The sequence below is a fragment of the Mytilus galloprovincialis genome, chromosome 3 (assembly GCF_965363235.1).
Source record: "Mytilus galloprovincialis chromosome 3, xbMytGall1.hap1.1, whole genome shotgun sequence".
Taxonomy (NCBI): Eukaryota; Metazoa; Mollusca; class Bivalvia; order Mytilida; family Mytilidae; genus Mytilus; species Mytilus galloprovincialis.
In genome coordinates this window covers 3,671,075-3,691,955 of record NC_134840.1, presented here as the reverse complement: position 1 = coordinate 3,691,955, position 20,881 = coordinate 3,671,075, and the positions used below count along the sequence as shown (strand labels likewise).

Genomic DNA, 20,881 nt, shown 5'->3' with positions numbered 1-20,881 from the left:
CACTATTAATATTATCCACTTGCGGCGGGGGTATCATCAGTGAGCAGTAGCTCGCAGTTTCACTTGTTGCTTCTGTTTGATGCGTTTTATTTTCACTATGGTTGACCTCACTTTGTTTTGAGTGTGTTTATAAACAGATGTTGACAAGTGAAGTACACATGTACTAAACCTTATACCACCTCAGTGGTCTCATTGTAGTGTGTGTGTGTGCTGGTCTGATTGGAGGAGGTTATGGGTTCAAACCAAAGAATTGAAAATTGGTATTTGTTGCTACTCTAATAAGCATACAGCATTTAGTTGTAGGGGCAAAGTCTTGTATGCTTGGGTTCAGAAAAATGTATCTGGTATGGTGACATGTTATCCTGCAGAATATTACCTTGAGAACAAGCATAATTAAAATCAGACTCAGGGTGTCAGTCTGGAACAAAGCAGGTTTATAGTATATCATATTATTATGTTCTTCTTCTGAATAAGCATTTAACTGGCAACTGTACTTTAAACAGTCATCCATACATCAATGCATCAACACTTCTAACGAATGTATATATGTTTTATTGTTTTACAGTGAATTTGGTAAGAACCCTCAGATCTTACAGTATACAGGAAATCATGTTGTGATACGGAGAGCTGAAGGTTCTATAGTCAGTACAGTCACCTCACCGTACCCATCAATACTACACAACTATGTACAGTCATCAAGGTTTGCCGATGCTGTTAGACTGTGTAGGTTTGTTAAAGTAAGTAAAGGTTCTTGGATGCTAATTGGACATACATAGACTTGAAGGAGGTGTTGGGATAATGCCGATGAGACAGGAACCATACAAATCCAGGAAAGAATTCATGTCACAGTTCAGATCTGTTATTGTCATTTAAATGTTATATATTAAAAAAAGTGCAAATTTTAGTTGGATTGGGCACACTGTTATGTTTCTCTGAAAAGTCCAGAAAATTAAGAAAAAGATGGAAGCTTTCAATTATATAAGAATGTTCATATTCAGAAATATTAAAGAAACAAAACAGTTATAAATGTTATTGTAAAATGGTTACATATCTATCTTATTTACAGGATGACATTTTATGGGCGTGTCTTGCTGCAATGTCTGCTTATGCTAAAGATCTCAACACAGCTGAAGTGTCATATGCTGCCATCTTAGAGGTAGGCTATATCTGTCTTTACTTAACATGTTTACTTATTGGATTTTCATTCATCTAGTTTTAATAGACAACTTTCGAGTTTGATGCATTTCCGTCAAAAACTCTGGTTTTAGTGAACATCAGTCGTGCGTTTAGGGGCATCGTCACCTCTGTTCTAATGTTGAGCGAGTGGTTGGACAAACTAAATTCTCAAAATTAACAATCAGCACTGCTGTGATTAGGGAATTGTGATTAAGTACTTACAAAACAAAAATTAATTCTAGTTTATTCTGCACAATGACGATTTTTTTCCGGTGACGGATGAACTCGAAAGTGGTCTATTTTGTTATTTTTTCAGTTTCTTGTAGAACATGACATATTTTATAGGATTATTAATGTACTATTTTGACAAGGAATAAATACTATTGATGAACATTGGTGCTACATGTTGTTGTATGTTAAAACTTTTGAAATGACATTAACATTGACATAAGTATGAGACCTTGTTTTGGTAGTGACATACATTAGAAACCCTGTAGTAGAAGTAGTGATGATAGGACAGAAGTGTGAGACCTTGTTTTGGTAATGACCTACTTTAGAAACCCTGTAGTAGAAGTAGTGATGATAGGACAGAAGTGGGCTCTGCAAATAATTATTTGGGTGATAATTTATTGATGTAGAAGAAGTGAGCTGTACAAATAATCATGATTGTCAATGAAACAACTCTCCAACCATGAATATGTTATCGCCTAAAGGTCAGGCAGATTAACTCTCTGTTAACAGTACCAAAGATCCATGCAATAAGAAAATCTTATGAATTTATAAAACTTTTAAAACACAGAAGTTAAAATTGAGAATGGAAATGGGGAATGTGTCAAAGAGACAACAACCCGCCCAAATAAAAAACAACAGCAGAAAGTCACCAACAGGTCTTCAATGTAGCGAGAAATTCCCGCACCCGGAGGCGTCCTTCAGCTGGCCCCTAAACAAATATATACTAGTCCAGTGATAATGAACGCCATACTAATTTCCAAATTGTACACAAGAAACTAAAATTAAAATAATACAAGACTAACAAAGGCCAGAGGCTCCTGACTTGGGACAGGCGCAAAAATGCGGCGGGGTTAAACATGTTTGTGAGATCTCAACCCTCCCCCTATACCTCTAACCAATGTAGTAAAGTAAACGCATAACAATACGCACATTAAAATTCAGTTCAAGAGAAATCCGAGTCTGATGTCAGAAGATGTAACCAAAGAAAATAAACAAAATGACAATAATACATAAATAACAACAGAATTTATTTCCTCAAGAAGAGATGCTTCTTGCAGATGACATAAAGTTTATGTTGTTTTTGTTTTCTTTTTCAGGCGGAGAAAGTACAGTTTATTGTGAATATCAAAGACATACCAGTAAAAGAAGCTCGGAATGCTGAGATGGCCTTATTATGTGGAAGTCCACAAGACGCTGAGGCTATATTGCTGACCGCTGGACTCACATTCAGGGCAATTATGTTAAATATTCAACTTTATAATTGGGATAGGTAGGTCAACTCTATACTGCATTATAAAATTCTGATACAGATGTGTTTTATTTTGTTTTTAGCTCACCTGGCCCGAAGGTACAAGTGAGCTTTTCTCATCACTTGGCGTGCGTCGACGTTAACTTTTACAAAAATCTTTTCCTCTGAAACTACTGGGCCAAATTAAACCAAACTTTGCCCCAATCATCATTGGGGTAACTAGTTTAAAAATGTGTCCAGTGACCGGGCCAACCAACCAAGATGGCCTCCATGGCTAAAAATAGAACATAGGGGTAAAATGTAGATTTTGGCTTATATCTCTGGATCCAAAGCACTAAGAGCAAATCTGACAGGGTAAAATTGTTTATCAGGTCAAGATCTATCTGCCCCAAAATTTTCAGATGGATCGAAGAACCTGTTGTTGGGTTGCTGCCCCTAAATTGTAAATTTTAAGGAAATTTTGCCGTTTTTTGGTTATTATCTTGAATTTTGTTATAGATAGAGATAAATTGTAAACAGCAATAATGTTCAGCAAAGTAAGATCTACAAATAAGTCAACATGACCAAAATGGACAGATGACCCCTTAAGGAGTAATTGCCCTTTATAGTCAATTTTTAACAATTTTTTGGAAATTTTGGTTATCTTTTACAAAAATCTTCTCCTCTGAAACTATTAGGACAAAGGAGTAGGGGCATTAAGGCCTGGTTTTAGCCCAAGAAAATAAAATGTTTGATAACTTTTTCAAATAGGCACATAATCTTTAGAAATGCATAGGGTTAAGAAATATAAATGAAAAACATTAAGATTCTTATGTGATGACGTCACAATTACGTCATAATATGTACTGTTTTCACAAAAACGATGAAAATTCAGAATTTATGCATTTTTCTATCTTTATTTCTGTTGTGGAAACATCGTGCGCAGCCAAGAAACAACAAAATAATTTAACTGAAGCTTTATTATTACTATTGACAAAATCTCACCAAATATAAAGTTGTTTCTTGGATGCGCACATACTTTTCCAATCGAAAATATACTTAAAAATTTGATGAAAAACAAGGAAAATCACAAAATTTTACAAAATATGCAAATAAAGGCATGATTTGTTGCCATGGTAAATTGTTCAATGTCCAAAATTGTTTTGATTTTCTGAATACCTTCTACCTGAGATACTTTTCAGTAATTTAAAAATATGTATGATAATTTTTAAGTTTGCAGTAATTTTTGGGCCAAATAAGGGCCTTATTGCCCCTACTCCTTTAACCAAACTTGTCCACAATCATCATTAGGGTATCTAGTTTAAAAAATGTGTCTGGTGACCCCGCTGGCAGACATGGCTAAAAATAGTACATAGGGTAAAATGCAGTTTTTAGCTCATATCTCTGAAACCAAAGCATTTGGAGCAAATCTGCTGTGAATAAAATTCGTCCTAAGGTCAAGAATTATCTGCTCTGAAATTTTCAGACCAATCGGGCAATTTGTTGTTGTGTTGCTGTCCCTGAATTGGTAATTTTAAGAAATTTTGCAGCTTTTGGTTATTATCTTGAATACTATTATAGATAGAGATAAACTGTAAACATTAATAATGTAAAGGAAAGTAAGAGCTACAAATAAGTTAACATGACCAAAGTGGTCAATTGACCCCTGAAGGAGTTATTACCCTTTATAGTCAATTTTTAACAATTTTCATAAATTTTTACAACATATTTTCCACTTTCACTTCTGGGCCAAGTTCATTATAGATAGGGATAATTGTAATCAGCAAGATTGTTCAGTAAAGTAAGATCTACAAACGCATTAACAACATCAAAACACAATTTTGTCATGAATCCTTCTGTGTCCTTTGTTTAATATGCACATAGACCAAGGTGAGCAACATAGGCTCCTCTAGGTTTTACAGATGTGTTTTATTTTGGTTAAATTTCTTTAGTGGAAAGAGGATTTTCCCCATGATATTGATAAGTCCTGAATGCAATGAAGGCATGGTAATCTGGCATTGTTATTATGCTTTTGTTAATTATTATCACAATAGGACAAATTCTAAAATTATGTATTTTTATACGCCCGTCAAAATTTTGACGGGACGTATTATGGTATACAAATGTCCGGTGTCCGTCCGTCTGTCCGTCTGTCCGGCGTAAACATGTCGCACCGTAACTTGAGAACGACTTATCCAAATTTCATGAAACTTTATGTAGTTTGTTTCTTATGATGGTCAAATGATCTGTATACTTTTTGGTGAAAATAAGATTTAAACTTTTTGAGTTACGGCACTTTGTAACTAAAACAGGGGTGTGTTTTTTTTCACATGTCGCACCGTATCTCAAAAACGTTTCTTGATTATTGCTTAAAACTTTACACACTTCTTAGTTATATTAATCTTAATATCTGTATACTTTTTGGTGATGATTCAAATTTTATTCTTGAGTTTTTGAGTATTTTGTAAAAAAGGGGGAGGGTTTTTTTACATGTCGCGCTGTATCTCAAAAACGATTTATGATTATTGCTTAAAACTTTACACACTTCTTTGTTATATTAATCTAAAGATCTGTATACTTTTTGGTGATGATTAAAAATTTCATTTTTGAGTTATTGAGTATTTTGTAAAAAAGGGGGAGGTTTTTTTTACATGTCATGCCGTATCTCAAAAACGATTTATGATTATTGCTTAAAACTTTACACACTTCTTTGTTATATTAATCTAAAGATCTGTATACTTTTTGGTGATGACTCAAAATTTTATTTTTGAGTTATTGAGTATTTTGTAAAAAAAGGGGAGGGTTTTTTTTTACATGTCGCGCCGTATCTCAAAAACAATTTATGATTATTGCTTGAAACTGTACGCACTTCTTTGTTATACTAATTTAAAGATCTGTATACTTTTTGGTTTGATTCAAAATTTTATTTTAGTGATATTTGTAAAAAAAACAGGGGGGGGGGGGGGTTCACATGTCCCGCCGTGTCTCAAAAACAATAAATGGTTATTGCTTAAAACTTCCACACAAGACGTCGGGCGTATCATGCGCTCATGGCGCAGCTGTTTATTTGTTCTGTTTTGGAATAAATCTCTTATGGTCTTTGAAGGCACATTCCTCTTACCACTAAAACCACCAAATTATATTTACAGTTTATCACATTTATAAAAATTTGAAATGTCCATCCAAATTTATAAGTACAATAAAGGACACCATGATTTCCATAATGGTTTTTGTGGCATAAAACCAATTCTTGCTATCTCAATTAATCAGTGTTTTTTTTTAAATTTTTCAAACAAAGTAAAACGAATGTAATAAGATGTAGCTTGCATAAAAATGAAATCTATTGAATTTTATAATACTTTGAATTGCAGAGCATTGGAATTAGCAGTTAAACATAAAACCCATGTAGATACAGTATTAGGATATAGACAAAGATATTTAGAAAGATTTTCCAAGAAAGAGAACATCAAAAGATACCAACAGTACAAAGACGGAGTAAGTTATCTTAAAAAAAATCATAGAATTACATTTCTTTGTGACGGCTAATCTAGGAAAAAATGTATGGGAGTGTGTGACACCACATAATATATGATTTGTGTTTGGTGGAACCAAATACAATTATGTTACAAATAAAGATAAAATTATTCGGTGTTGGAATATTAAAAAGTGTTATTAACCCCCCTCCCCCCCCCTTAGAAAAAACAACAAAACAAATAAAAATAAAACAAAACAAAACAAAAAACTACCTTGTCCAAGTCATCCAAGTCTAGTAACAGCTTAACTCATCAATGATCAGAAAGTGTATGTTTAAAACAGATTTGTATAATGGGAATGTTTATTTAAATCTTTTACAGATTGAAATAGACTGGGAGAAAATAGAATCTAAAATAGAATATGAATATCAGAAAGAGAGAGAACGACCAACACCTTCTTCCCAGCCTGCCTCCACAGGTTCGACAGGAAGTTCTGTGTCACGGACAGGTGGACCAAGACCAAGGGTTACTGCACAAACTTAGTCATTTATTATAATTATGTCCATTTCAAAACTGTGATACTGTTTATTTTATTGTGGAAAGAAAACACTACATGTATAATGAAGTTGTTTAATGAAGAAAATGATAGCAAAACTTTTAAAGTTAAAAGTTACTGTATTTTATTTTATGTACAGTAAAAAATGAGAGAAAGTTGAAATAGTTAAATGTTGGAATATCAAATAATCATGCTTTATTGTTACAAATCAGACATACTAGTTCTATGTCTAAAAAGGCAATGGGAATCAGTTGTAGCATTGTTCCAATATACATTTATATTTATATACACTTCTTGTTTTTAAAAATAGACTGTTATCTAGGTTACAGCGTTTACAAAGGTACTTAAAGCTTTTTCGTCAATGGTTTTAACTGTGACATTCAAAATGCAAATCTTGCAATAAGGTAGAGGAAAATTTTTCAGCATGATAAAAGTAAATCATTAAATGTGCTATGCAAAATATTACTAGTCAAATCTGGAATAAATTTGTGTTAGGGAAACAGAAATAAAGAAGTAATTCATAAAAGAAAACATTTTAATAACAATTTATAGATAAAATTCCAACTTATAATCATTCCAATTATATGACATTTTCACATTGCTGTTTTGAAATTAAGAATGTTTTTTATTGTCTACTGTGTTCTAGATTTTTGTATTTATTTTCCCATTCTCAAGGAAGACATATTTTCTTCATTTATAAACATTATGATAACCAGTTTTGGATGGAACTGAAATTGCACATCAAAAAACAATTTGCATTAAAATATTCTGTTGTAACATTAAAATTCTTGTTTCTAGCCAAAGTTTGATCAACCTGACATAGTCTTCTGTAGTAGATTTTGTATAATCTCATTATCTCCAGCAGTTTATATCCAGATTAGGTTCTGATTTTTCTACATTTTTAACCTACTTGAAAATTACGTTTGTAAAAGTTCGATGTTTGTTAGGGAAACAACGTCTCATTAAAGTCCAAAGAAAAATTAACTGAATATGAAGAGGTCCTGATTGGTTAAAAGGTTGAAAAAACAAGCCTTATATTATATTACAACTTTGTAAGCTTTAGCTGCAACCTGTAATATTTATTGAATTATTTATTCCGTCCAAATATTTTGTATTCATATGACATTTATGATGTATAATGTTTGTTAGCAAAGAATATTTATTTTGTTTACTGAAGCAGGTGGAAATAAAATCTCATAAAATAAAAGGTTAAATCTTTTTTGTGCCTTTTTCTTTGTGTTTATTTTTTGTCCAATAAAACAACCATTTTTCAAATGCATGCTAGTCTTGTATGAATTTATGATTCAAGTTCAAAGTGCATAGAACATGTTTCTAGAAGCTGTGATTATATTCTTGTATACTGAAGAAAAAAAATAGTTGTACAAATCACTGTCATCAAGAAACTGTTTTTTATATTTGGATATTCTGATTATTACAATTTACTGCTTATTTATTACTCATGCACAAGATATAACTACAACAACAAAAATCAGACCTTAAAAAAAAGTTTAAATGGTATTTTTTTTTAGCAAACTTGGCTTAATGGGCCATATAAACTATTGCCATCACTTAGCACTCATCATTGTTAATGCTTACAGTTCATTTTAAATCTTCCCTGTAACCACTGGACAAATTCTTAGTGTATCAAGTATAAAGTTTGTTTTTATACCCCCACATTCAAAAAAGGGGGTATACTGTTTTACCTCTGTCTGTCCATCCATCCATCCGTCAGTCCGTCCGTCCCATCAATATTTTTGTCGCATTTATCTCGGGAACTACTTGACAAGGATTTCTGAAATTTGGTTTCAGGGTTTATATAAGTCAGTTATACCGTGTGATGTGGTTTCAGATTCATCACTCGACAACTTCCTGTTTACCAAACACTTGTATCATTTTACACATAATGGCCAAGTTGAAAATTTTCGTCACATTTTTCTTAGGAACTACTTGACAAGGAATTCTGAAATTTGGTTTCAGGGTTTATATAAGTCAGTTATACCGTGTGATGCGGTTTCAGATTCATCACTCGACAACTTCCTGTTTACCAAACACTTGTATCATTTTACACATAATGGCCAAGTTGAAAATTTTCGTCACATTTTTCTTAGGAACTACTTGACAAGGAATTCTGAAATTTGGTTTCAGGGTTTATATAAGTCAGTTATACCATGTGATGCGTTTTCAGATTAATCACTCGACAACTTCCTGTTTACCAAACACTTGTATCATTTTACACATAATGGCCAAGTTGAAAAGTTTCGTCACATTTTTCTTAGGAACTACTTGACAAGGAATTCTGAAATTTGGTTTCAGGGTTTATATAAGTCAGTTATACCGTGTGATGCGTTTTCAGATTAATCACTCGACAACTTCCTGTTTACCGAACACTTGTATCATTTTACACATAATGGCCAAGTTGAAAATTTTCGTCACAATTTTCTTAGGAACTACTTGACAAGAAATTCTGAAATTTGTTTTCAGGGTTTATATAAGTCAGTTATACTGTGTGATGTGTTTTCAGATTTATCACTCAACAACTTCCAGTTTACCGAACACTTGAATCATTTTACATCATTTTACACATAATAGCTGTAATATATTTGCTATGTAATAATACAATCCAGTTTCTATAACTAATTTATTAACAAGTACATCGTTTGATGGTCAGACTACAGAATGACAACATGTGTATAAGAACTTCAATTGATCTATTTAATTACATGTTTATTTAAGAATGTGCAGACATGTGAGAGTTGCTGATCTGTCAATTATAATTACTGTAACAGATGATACGGTAATAAAGTGAGGTGAACTTTATAACACTTCTCCGGCCTTAGATAAAAACAAATTAAAAACAAATTAATTTAATTACAGAAAATTAATGTCTTTTCACGGCTACTGATTGATAAATCCATATCAGTTTGAAAACAAATAAAAATGTCAGATAGCAAAGATTCATTCGTTAAAGTTTGTCGGCACTGAAACTATAATGTCCTACTATGAAAATAAAAATACAAATGTTCGCACTGGTCTTGTTGTTATTTCTTACACTAATTGATATGGCGGGCTTTTACAAAAGTTAATACTGCAGCCATGTGTGCCCTTAAAATTACTTAATAAGTAATAAGTTCATTCCATTTGCTTATATTACATATTATCCTACGCATATTTCCTTTAAAATTTTATTATTTTAAGTGCAAGTGACCGATTTTACATTTTATTTTTTTTCACTGGCCACATGTGTTTGATTTTTTTTTTTTTTTTTTTTTTATTTTTATTTCCCCATAGTTATTATATTATTTGCCAATTGAATTAATTTGAATTAATTTTATTTCAGGAGTACATGCAAATTCACATATTTTAAATACAGTCTCAAGTTCAGATAAATTAGTTTATTGACTGTTCAAGTGGGATTTCTTGACTAAACTCTTAACACCCTTGTATAGTTTTTCCTTCATATTTATCATCTTATTTGCCAATTAAATTTCATTTCAGGAGTACATACAAAATTATATATAATTTAAATATAGTCTTAAGTTCAGATAAATTAAATTATTGTCTGACCTAGTGTGATCTTCTCACTAAACATTTAACACCCCTGTATAACCTTTCACCATATCTATTATCTACTAAAGACTTATATTCTAGCAGTTATTATTCTTATATACATCTTATCCATTATTAGATAAAAATAAATATATATTTACTAAAACAAATAGACCTAAACTTTTTGCATTAATAAAGTTAATACATGACTCTGCTTCTTCACTAGTGCTTCCAGCTGTCATTATTTATTAAGCTTTTAAAATTATAAGGAAAAGCAACTGTCTACTAGGGTATACGGAAGAACATTAGTACCTGTCAAATATTGTACTGAATTGAAACACAAATGACTGAACATAAGCTAGAAAAATATCTCAAAAAAACTTTCAATCCGCCAATTGGTCCGTCTAGACTTGTACCAGTTGTGTTGTCCGACAGCAAAGCAAGATATTTACAAAGTGAATGTAAACTGTCTCCCGAAATAGATATCAAATGGTGGTTTAAGTCAGGTCAAACTTCAACAAGCGGTCTTGCTTGGCTAAAAGACAACTTGGCGTCTAAAATTGGCCATCTCGATAATATTTCCCTGTACGTGTGGCTAGGTACATGCGACTTCACAGAATATAGTCGTTGTGATAAGATTATCACATTAAAACATATTCCTGAGGAAGCAGCATCACAACTTATAAACAATTTAAAAGAATTTGCAACCCTTCTAGCTGAATATCCTGGATGTAAAATCACATTTCTAGAAATCCCTATATTTTCTATATACATTTGGAACCGTCTTCATGATCACCCTGATCCCAACAGATTTAAAGCAGACGACAATACATTAATCAAGCAAATTCTAGTTGTAAATGACAGATAAGAGCCTTAAACAACGATCACTCGTCAAGATCTCCAAGCTTCTCAGCAGACATATATCATCCAATTTCCTGTAACTCGAAAAACACACACAGGCATGGTAGAGACTTGTACAATTTTAACTTATACCTTGATGGCATTCATCCAAAAAGTGCGTTAGCTAGAGTATGGCTTCGTAAATTAGCTCACAGAATTAAATTGGACTGTTGGTAAAAGAAAATAAAAAAATAAATATATTATTATAGATAATTTAGTTCTTTTAAATTTTAATATACAACAAATTTATATTCCACTTTTATTATAAAACTGTATAAGGCGATGGTGGGGCTTACCACAACGTCCTTACAGTAATCGCAATAAATATTTTGTTGGACATATAATATTTATATTGAATATTGCAACTTTCTTACCATTTACATCATAAGTATTTAGAATTTTCATGATGAAGTATAAAGTTGATAACATACAGAAAACCAACTTGGTTAGTGTACATGCACTTACTCAAAATAGTTACAACAATAACTACACTCTCAATATAGAAAAATCACTGAAGAAAAAGCTTGAAAGTACTAAAAGATCTGTAATAGAGTATGCCTTTACTGGCGGTGGCGTTACTATCAAAATGGACACCATTTCTTTTGAACTGTTCATATATGCTCTGGAGCAATATTTTAACGATCCTTCTTTCAAGTTTCATGATTACCGCAAAACCATAGCAACAGACAAAGGAGGAAATAATGTTCAATATACCTACCATATTTTTGACAATCCAACTGATAGTTACACAATCAATGCATACCTAACAAAATGCAACTTACTAATCAATGGGAAAAATGTGGACAAATTGTTCTATAGAGATATTGAACACATACACAAGATCATGTCTTATACGCAAATCAGTGGTGCAAATATAAACACTGACCTCCTGAATAAAAACCTAGCATCAAAACTAATTGATGCACTAGATTGTCTTAAAAAATCAGCAACACCGAATCCTGGCTTACCTGAGAACAAATCTACAAAAAGTTCAAATGAGGAACGTTGTATTAAGTGCAATAGGAACTGCAAATCTAGGGCAGTATTGTGTCATAACAATCACTGGGTTCATTATAAATGTGACAAGTTGTCTGTAGAAGATATTTCCTCCATTGAAAAGAATGATAAAACATATCAATGTAAAAGTTGTGACAGTACAAAGGTAAATATACTTGACACACAGAGGGGCAATGGTGGGACTTACCACAACTTCCCTTCTGTGTTAAAGTACCACCAATCCCATATAACTTGTACTACTAGTCCTGAAACACATCTGACAACATATGGAAGTAGCATCCAGTCAGACGTAAGACATATTACCAGTGCAAGATCCATACTTATAGAGGAGAACCTTATACAATGCTCTGTATGTGATGAAGCCCTAAATGATACAAAAAATATCTGTCCAGAGTGCAATTTAGTATGTCATAACAGCTGTCTTGATACAAATACAAATTCCTGTTACACTTGTGTTGGCTTGTTAGATCAGAGGTCCAGTTCAAATACATTGGAAACAGTTTACAAACTCCATACCTCTACAAATTCTATCTTGGTACAGGACATCATTGATCAATCTCAAGATGGACATCCATTATCTACAAAATCTTCAAACCATTCGGATTGACTCAACACACAGTTACCCAATCTCAATACTAAAGACTTATCAACATCCTTTTCAGATCTAAAAACTGATGTTCAAACCACATGCAAATCCATTGAATCTAATAGCCATGTAGCTAAAAGTAATCACAACAACATTGAATTAGCATGTACCAACACGTCTGCAGTACCTAAAACTGCCATCATACAGATGAACATAGATCCTTCCATTCCGGATATTCCTATGCCTCACAACCATCATGTTACAAATTCAAGAGAAACAAGTAAAAAAGATCAGGGTAAAGAAATTTCGGCCAAAGACTTTAAACTTCTAGAGCAAAAGTTAAAGAAAAAAAGAAGAACAATTAAAGATTAAAGAAGCTATATTAAATGACAAATCAAATGACAAATCAAGTATTTTAGATAGACTATTCAAAGCAGAAAGTAGAAACCTAGAACTAGAACAATCTCTTAAAACCCTAAATCAATGTTTAGATAACTCTGTGAAGAATCAAGCCCACATGGATAGTAAGACAACTGACAACCATAAACAAAAACAGCCAGCTGAAGATCTCATCAGAGGTATACATGAAAGAGTAACCGAGTACGTCCTAAAAAAAGTTGATCGGAACTTAGTCTTCTCCAATCCTTGGATACAGATAATCCTTTACAAGAGAAATCTACACATGGCAATAGTGCTCCAACTAGCTCCGTCCACCACAACGTTGAATATGCAAATTATCGCAATAGTGCTCCAACTAGTTCCGTCCAACACAACATTGTCTATAAAAGACAAAAAAAAAAAAAAAGCACCTTGCGAAATTCTTTAATTTTACTTTTCGATATATTGATGATGTTTTATCGTTGAACAACCCATACTTCAGCCAATACTTACATCTCATATATCCCAGTGAACTTGAAATTAAGGATACTACTGATACTAGAAGGACTGCTTCATACCTTGATCTTTTCCTCAATATTGACGTAGATGGACGACTTCACACAAAAATCTATGATAAACGGGACGATTTCAACTTCCCAATTATCAATTTCCCATTTCTCAGCAGTAACATACCCTCTGCCCCTTCGTATGGTGTTTACATATCACAATTGATACGTTATTCACGTGCTTGTTCACACTATACGGACTTCATATACAGGAGTGTGCTCCTTACGCAGAAACTGCTCCAACAAAGTTATGAGGAGGACAGATTAAAATTGACACTCCGTAAATTTTATGGACACCATCACGAATTGGTTGATCCATATAATGTCTCTTTAACCAAACTAGCTAAGGACATTTTTACCACATGGTAGATTGTGGTTTGTCATTATGTCGTCTAATCTTTTAATTACCAAACGTGACTTATTCCCGATTGTGACCGTTTTGCTGAATGTGAATTCGCATTACTATAAGACGTGTTTCTGTACTTGTTTATCCCAAATTCATGTATTTAGTTTACATGTTTAATGTTATATTTGTAATTCTCATCAGATTTTGTCAAATGTGTTGACGTCTTCTTATTATATATTTAGGTATGACGTATAGAAAAATTAACCACCTCCTCTTTATTAATTATATTAAATTTTGTACGATTATTTACGTTTGAAGTTGGATTCATAACAAACTGGGCATATATATATTACAGTTAATTGCTATTAATAAGTATTACAATATGCATTTTGTTTAAATGAATTATCAGTATTTAGTTCTAAATCAATCCTAATTCTATCTCATTTTTGAATGATAGTTTTTCATATGTGACGTCATGCTGTTTCTAAATTTCATAAATTCAAATGTGGCATAACGTTTCTGCCTTTTCGCCATCGTATGTGACGTCACAATTTTTTTAATTACGTTGACGCTTGGACTGATTCGGATGTGTGTCTATTTTGTGATAAACTTGGGTTTAGTTTTCTGTAATTAGTTAATATTTCAGTTTCATTATGTATATCTCTTTCATATTCATTTGTTAACATTTACTGTTTGCAATAGCATTAAGTATTCTATATAATAAGGATGTTCTTATCCCGTGCATAATAACAATGCCGTATTTGTCAAAACCTTTTCAACTTTTAATCTTCAGTGCTGTACAACTTTGTACCTTTTTCACGTTCGATCTTTTATATCTAGGCGTTATGTATTCAGGTTTAGTTTTCTGTAATTAGTTAATACTTTAGTTTCTTTGTGTATATCTCTTTCATATTCATTTGATAAAATTTACTGTTTGCAATAGCATGAATTGTTCTATATAATAAGAATGTTCTTATCCCGGGCATAAAAACAATGCCGTATTTTGCGAAACCTTTTCAACTTTTGATCTTCAGTGCTGTACAACTTTGTACTTTTTTCACTTTCGATCTTTTATATCTGGGCGTCACTGGTGAGTCTTGTGTGGGCAAGGCGCGTTTTTGGCGTATTGAATTTTAAACCTGATGCTTTTTGTTATCTATTAATCATGTTTTTCTGTGTCTAATATGTTCTCCTATTTATTTGTATTGTAGTCCTGTAATATTATGCTGTCATTTCAATGTTATATTTAACTTTGCCATTAAAGTGCGAGGTTTGGCATGCCTTAAAACCAGGTTCAACCCACCACTTTTATTCCCCCTTTAAAAGTGTCCTGTACCAAGTCAGGAAGATGGTCATTGTTATATATTGTTCGTTTCTCTTTGTGTTGCATTTTAACGTTGAGTCGTTTGTGTTTTCTCTTATTTTTGAGATATTGAGATAAGACGTGGCACGGTACTTGTCTATCCCAAATTCATGTATTTGGTTTTCATGTTACATTTGTTATTCTCGTGGTGTTTTGTCTGATGATTGGTCTGTTTCTGTGTGTGTTGCGTTTCGATGTTGTGTCGTTGTTCTCCTCTTATATTTAATGCGTTTCGCTCGGTTTTGGTTTGTTACCCCGATTTTGTTTTTTGTCCATGGATTTATGAGTTTTGAACAGCGGTATACTACTGTTGCCTTTATTTATCACCACCGGACCGGAATCTCTGCTGGTGGACAATCTGTCCCCGAGGATTCTACCAGTCCGGTAGCCTAACAGCATGAAAACTAGTAGAAATAATAATATTATACTGGATGACACGACGCCCAGGATAAAAAGGTGTCAATCGGCTGTTGTCAAGGACACAACAACACCGATTTTATCAGGTGTCCCCAGGATCATCTTAAATGATGTTATGAAAATGACACATGTGCAGTCTTCTGAATCCTCATTGTACTATAAAAATGCAGACAAGTTTGAATATATTCGGCCGTGTACTGTTCAACTTTCAGATATTTTAGATTTCAATGACAACCATCAATATTGCTCTATTTCCAAATGTAACCGTAAAAATTGTAAAACCTGTGATATTCTTATAACTGATACCCACTTTCAAAGTAATTTAACCACCAAAAATTACAATACACATAGCCATGAGGATTTGAATTGCACTGCCTCCAATATTGTTTACGGTATTGAATGTACTCTTTGTGGATTGATCTACGTCGGGGAAACTCGACAAAGACTCAATTTTAGGATGAATGATCATCGGTCTAATGTTAATGATCCTAATAACAACAAATTTCTCTATAAACATTTTAATCAGCCTGACCATTCTATTGTTTCAATGAAAGTCCGGATTATAGAGAAAATATATCATCCAACAAATGACCCCATATTGAGTACACCATATCGTTTACAAAGAGAAGACTTTTGGATCAGAGAGTTGGGAACAGCCATTCCCTATGGATGCAATGACAAAATTGATGGTGTAGGTATTTTATCTAGTCCCAGGTGTAGTACTGTCAATACATTAAAATTATTTAATACTTCTGCTCGACGAAATAGAAGTCATGGTCACAGAAAATATATACCACCTGCTGTACACACCGTGACAATTGATAGTCTATTAACGTCTGTTCAAAAACCTTTAGGTATTCATCATATTAGAACTAAATTATACTCCATTTCATTGTCAAAACTTTCTTTACTATTTCAAGATGCCAAAAATACTTCCGTTACTGATTCTCGTTCTGTTTTGTATAGATTAGTTGCAATTATCATGGACATTGCTAACCATAGACTATTTAAACCCGTATTGACTACATCCAATAGTGAGGAAAAACGTTACTTTTTTAAGGTAGAATTCGCCAATAAAGGTTTAGATGCTGTAAATATTGGCAATATTTTTCATCAAAAATCTGTACAAAAAACTATACCTGATTACTTCAAAAATAAAGCTACACCTGTTATTTCTTATATTTACACCAAGTCTATTGCATCAAAGATTTTCAACCACAAGAGAGTTTTAGAGGATTTTAACCTCAAAGATACAAAATCCAAGCCTCCGGATTGCTCATGTGCATCTTCTCAATACAATTATAGTCCAGCTGGTCATATTATTACTGGTGACCTTGGTATTGTTACCAATAAACAACTAAGAGAGTTGCTAGCCAAGGGACCAAAGTATAGAATCCCCCAGCCCATCAACTGGAAAAAGAATTTCAAGTTACTGATGGATGCAGTTGAGGACTATGCAAGAAAATGGATAAAGCGCGAACCAGACGAACCCGAACTGGACACTTTGTCTGAATGGATCAAAGCTATTCGATCATGCATTCAGAGGCGCATACAAAAACTAAGATGTAATATGAGTACAAGAGTTTCTAACCCTTTCAAGAATCCGGAGGTTGTGGATGCTTTATCCTCTTTGCATGACAAATATGTCGTTGTTCCGGCAGATAAAGCCTCCAATAATATTGTCTTCATATGTAAAAAACATTATTTGCAATGTCTCACTACAGAGCTTGGAATTGATCAAACTACTGGTAATCCTACATATTCTTTAACATCATTTACCAAGGATGAAATTTTACAAAATCATAAATCTGTCCTTCTTTCTTTTGGTATCAACATCAAAGAAAACGAAGAAAACTTGCCCTCATTATACTGGATACCTAAATTACACAAAACTCCATATAAAGAACGATACATAGCTGGGTCTTCAAAATGTTCGACTAAACATCTTTCTAAAGTATTGACTACTATTCTTTCTACAGTTAAAGATGGGCTTCAAAAATATTGTGAGGAGATATATTCTACCAGTGGTGTTAACCAGATGTGGATTCTCAAAAATTCGAAAGATCTACTGCTTAACCTTCGATCACAATCTTTGCAATTTTGCAGCAACATAAAAACTTTTGATTTTTCTACGCTATATACTACTATTCCCCATGCTCAGTTGAAAGATCGACTTCACCAACTCATAAAACAGAGCTTTTTCTATAAAAATGGGAATCGTAGATACAAATTTCTTGTTTTGGGATACAATACTTCATATTTTGTGAAGAATCACACTGAATCTTCCAGAAAATATACTGAAGATGATATTATTAAAATGCTGGACTTTTTGATCGACAATATATTTGTTGAGTTTGGAGGATTTATATTTCAACAGACAGTCGGTATTCCAATGGGTACTAATTGTGCACCCCTGCTGGCTGATTTGTTTTTGTATTCGTATGAAGCAGAATTTATTCAGAACCTTCTAAAAGACAAAAAAAAAAAAAAAGCACCTTGCGAAATTCTTTAATTTTACTTTTCGATATATTGATGATGTTTTATCGTTGAACAACCCATACTTCAGCCAATACTTACATCTCATATATCCCAGTGAACTTGAAATTAAGGATACTACTGATACTAGAAGGACTGCTTCATACCTTGATCTTTTCCTCAATATTGACGTAGATGGACGACTTCACACAAAAATCTATGATAAACGGGACGATTTCAACTTCCCAATTATCAATTTCCCATTTCTCAGCAGTAACATACCCTCTGCCCCTTCGTATGGTGTTTACATATCACAATTGATACGTTATTCACGTGCTTGTTCACACTATACGGACTTCATATACAGGAGTGTGCTCCTTACGCAGAAACTGCTCCAACAAAGTTATGAGGAGGACAGATTAAAATTGACACTCCGTAAATTTTATGGACACCATCACGAATTGGTTGATCCATATAATGTCTCTTTAACCAAACTAGCTAAGGACATTTTTACCACATGGTAGATTGTGGTTTGTCATTATGTCGTCTAATCTTTTAATTACCAAACGTGACTTATTCCCGATTGTGACCGTTTTGCTGAATGTGAATTCGCATTACTATAAGACGTGTTTCTGTACTTGTTTATCCCAAATTCATGTATTTAGTTTACATGTTTAATGTTATATTTGTAATTCTCATCAGATTTTGTCAAATGTGTTGACGTCTTCTTATTATATATTTAGGTATGACGTATAGAAAAATTAACCACCTCCTCTTTATTAATTATATTAAATTTTGTACGATTATTTACGTTTGAAGTTGGATTCATAACAAACTGGGCATATATATATTACAGTTAATTGCTATTAATAAGTATTACAATATGCATTTTGTTTAAATGAATTATCAGTATTTAGTTCTAAATCAATCCTAATTCTATCTCATTTTTGAATGATAGTTTTTCATATGTGACGTCATGCTGTTTCTAAATTTCATAAATTCAAATGTGGCATAACGTTTCTGCCTTTTCGCCATCGTATGTGACGTCACAATTTTTTTAATTACGTTGACGCTTGGACTGATTCGGATGTGTGTCTATTTTGTGATAAACTTGGGTTTAGTTTTCTGTAATTAGTTAATATTTCAGTTTCATTATGTATATCTCTTTCATATTCATTTGTTAACATTTACTGTTTGCAATAGCATTAAGTATTCTATATAATAAGGATGTTCTTATCCCGTGCATAATAACAATGCCGTATTTGTCAAAACCTTTTCAACTTTTAATCTTCAGTGCTGTACAACTTTGTACCTTTTTCACGTTCGATCTTTTATATCTAGGCGTTATGTATTCAGGTTTAGTTTTCTGTAATTAGTTAATACTTTAGTTTCTTTGTGTATATCTCTTTCATATTCATTTGATAAAATTTACTGTTTGCAATAGCATGAATTGTTCTATATAATAAGAATGTTCTTATCCCGGGCATAAAAACAATGCCGTATTTTGCGAAACCTTTTCAACTTTTGATCTTCAGTGCTGTACAACTTTGTACTTTTTTCACTTTCGATCTTTTATATCTGGGCGTCACTGGTGAGTCTTGTGTGGGCAAGGCGCGTTTTTGGCGTATTGAATTTTAAACCTGATGCTTTTTGTTATCTATTAATCATGTTTTTCTGTGTCTAATATGTTCTCCTATTTATTTGTATTGTAGTCCTGTAATATTATGCTGTCATTTCAATGTTATATTTAACTTTGCCATTAAAGTGCGAGGTTTGGCATGCCTTAAAACCAGGTTCAACCCACCACTTTTATTCCCCTTTAAAAGTGTCCTGTACCAAGTCAGGAAGATGGTCATTGTTATATATTGTTCGTTTCTCTTTGTGTTGCATTTTAACGTTGAGTCGTTTGTGTTTTCTCTTATTTTTGAGATATTGAGATAAGACGTGGCACGGTACTTGTCTATCCCAAATTCATGTATTTGGTTTTCATGTTACATTTGTTATTCTCGTGGTGTTTTGTCTGATGATTGGTCTGTTTCTGTGTGTGTTGCGTTTCGATGTTGTGTCGTTGTTCTCCTCTTATATTTAATGCGTTTCGCTCGGTTTTGGTTTGTTACCCCGATTTTGTTTTTTGTCCATGGATTTATGAGTTTTGAACAGCGGTATACTACTGTTGCCTTTATCTATACAAATCCACATTTTCCGAGCTACCCATACAACACTCACTATTCCAGAGATAACAATATTCCAGCCACCAATTGTAATAGTACATCACATTATCAGTGGGGTAAGACAGCAACCATTTGATTTTCTGGGGGGGGGGGGGGGGGGGCTATGGTTTTTTTTGGAAAAAAAAGTTTGTTTCCAGTTTTTGGAGAAAAAAATAATTTGTTTTTGATTCTGAGAAAAAAAATTGTTTGTTTCACCCTCAGCTGCCACTATATGTAATGCTAAAATTGAAAGAAAAAAATAGTTTTTGACTTGTTGCGAAAAAAATAGATTGTTTTTCGGCGAAAAAAAAAATTTGTCCAGAAAAAAAAACCATAGCCCCCCCCCACCCCCCCAGAAAATCAAATGGTGGCTGCCTAATGGTGGGACTTACCACAACGTCCCTACTGATGGT

General features: G+C 33.0%; 1 protein-coding gene across 1 annotated transcript in view; it reads left to right on the top strand.

The window, feature by feature from the left end:
* The window catches only part of LOC143066972 (intraflagellar transport protein 80 homolog), a 29,826-nt gene extending 21,943 nt beyond the window's left edge, over positions 1–7,883 (top strand). The window contains exons 15-19 of the mRNA XM_076239861.1: positions 566–737; positions 1,067–1,156; positions 2,505–2,677; positions 6,007–6,130; positions 6,490–7,883. Coding sequence (XP_076095976.1) covers positions 566–737; positions 1,067–1,156; positions 2,505–2,677; positions 6,007–6,130; positions 6,490–6,651 — 721 coding nt within the window. The 3' untranslated portion in view covers positions 6,652–7,883. The remainder of the gene's footprint in view (positions 1–565; positions 738–1,066; positions 1,157–2,504; positions 2,678–6,006; positions 6,131–6,489) is intronic.
* Positions 7,884–20,881: the final 12,998 nt, after the last annotated feature.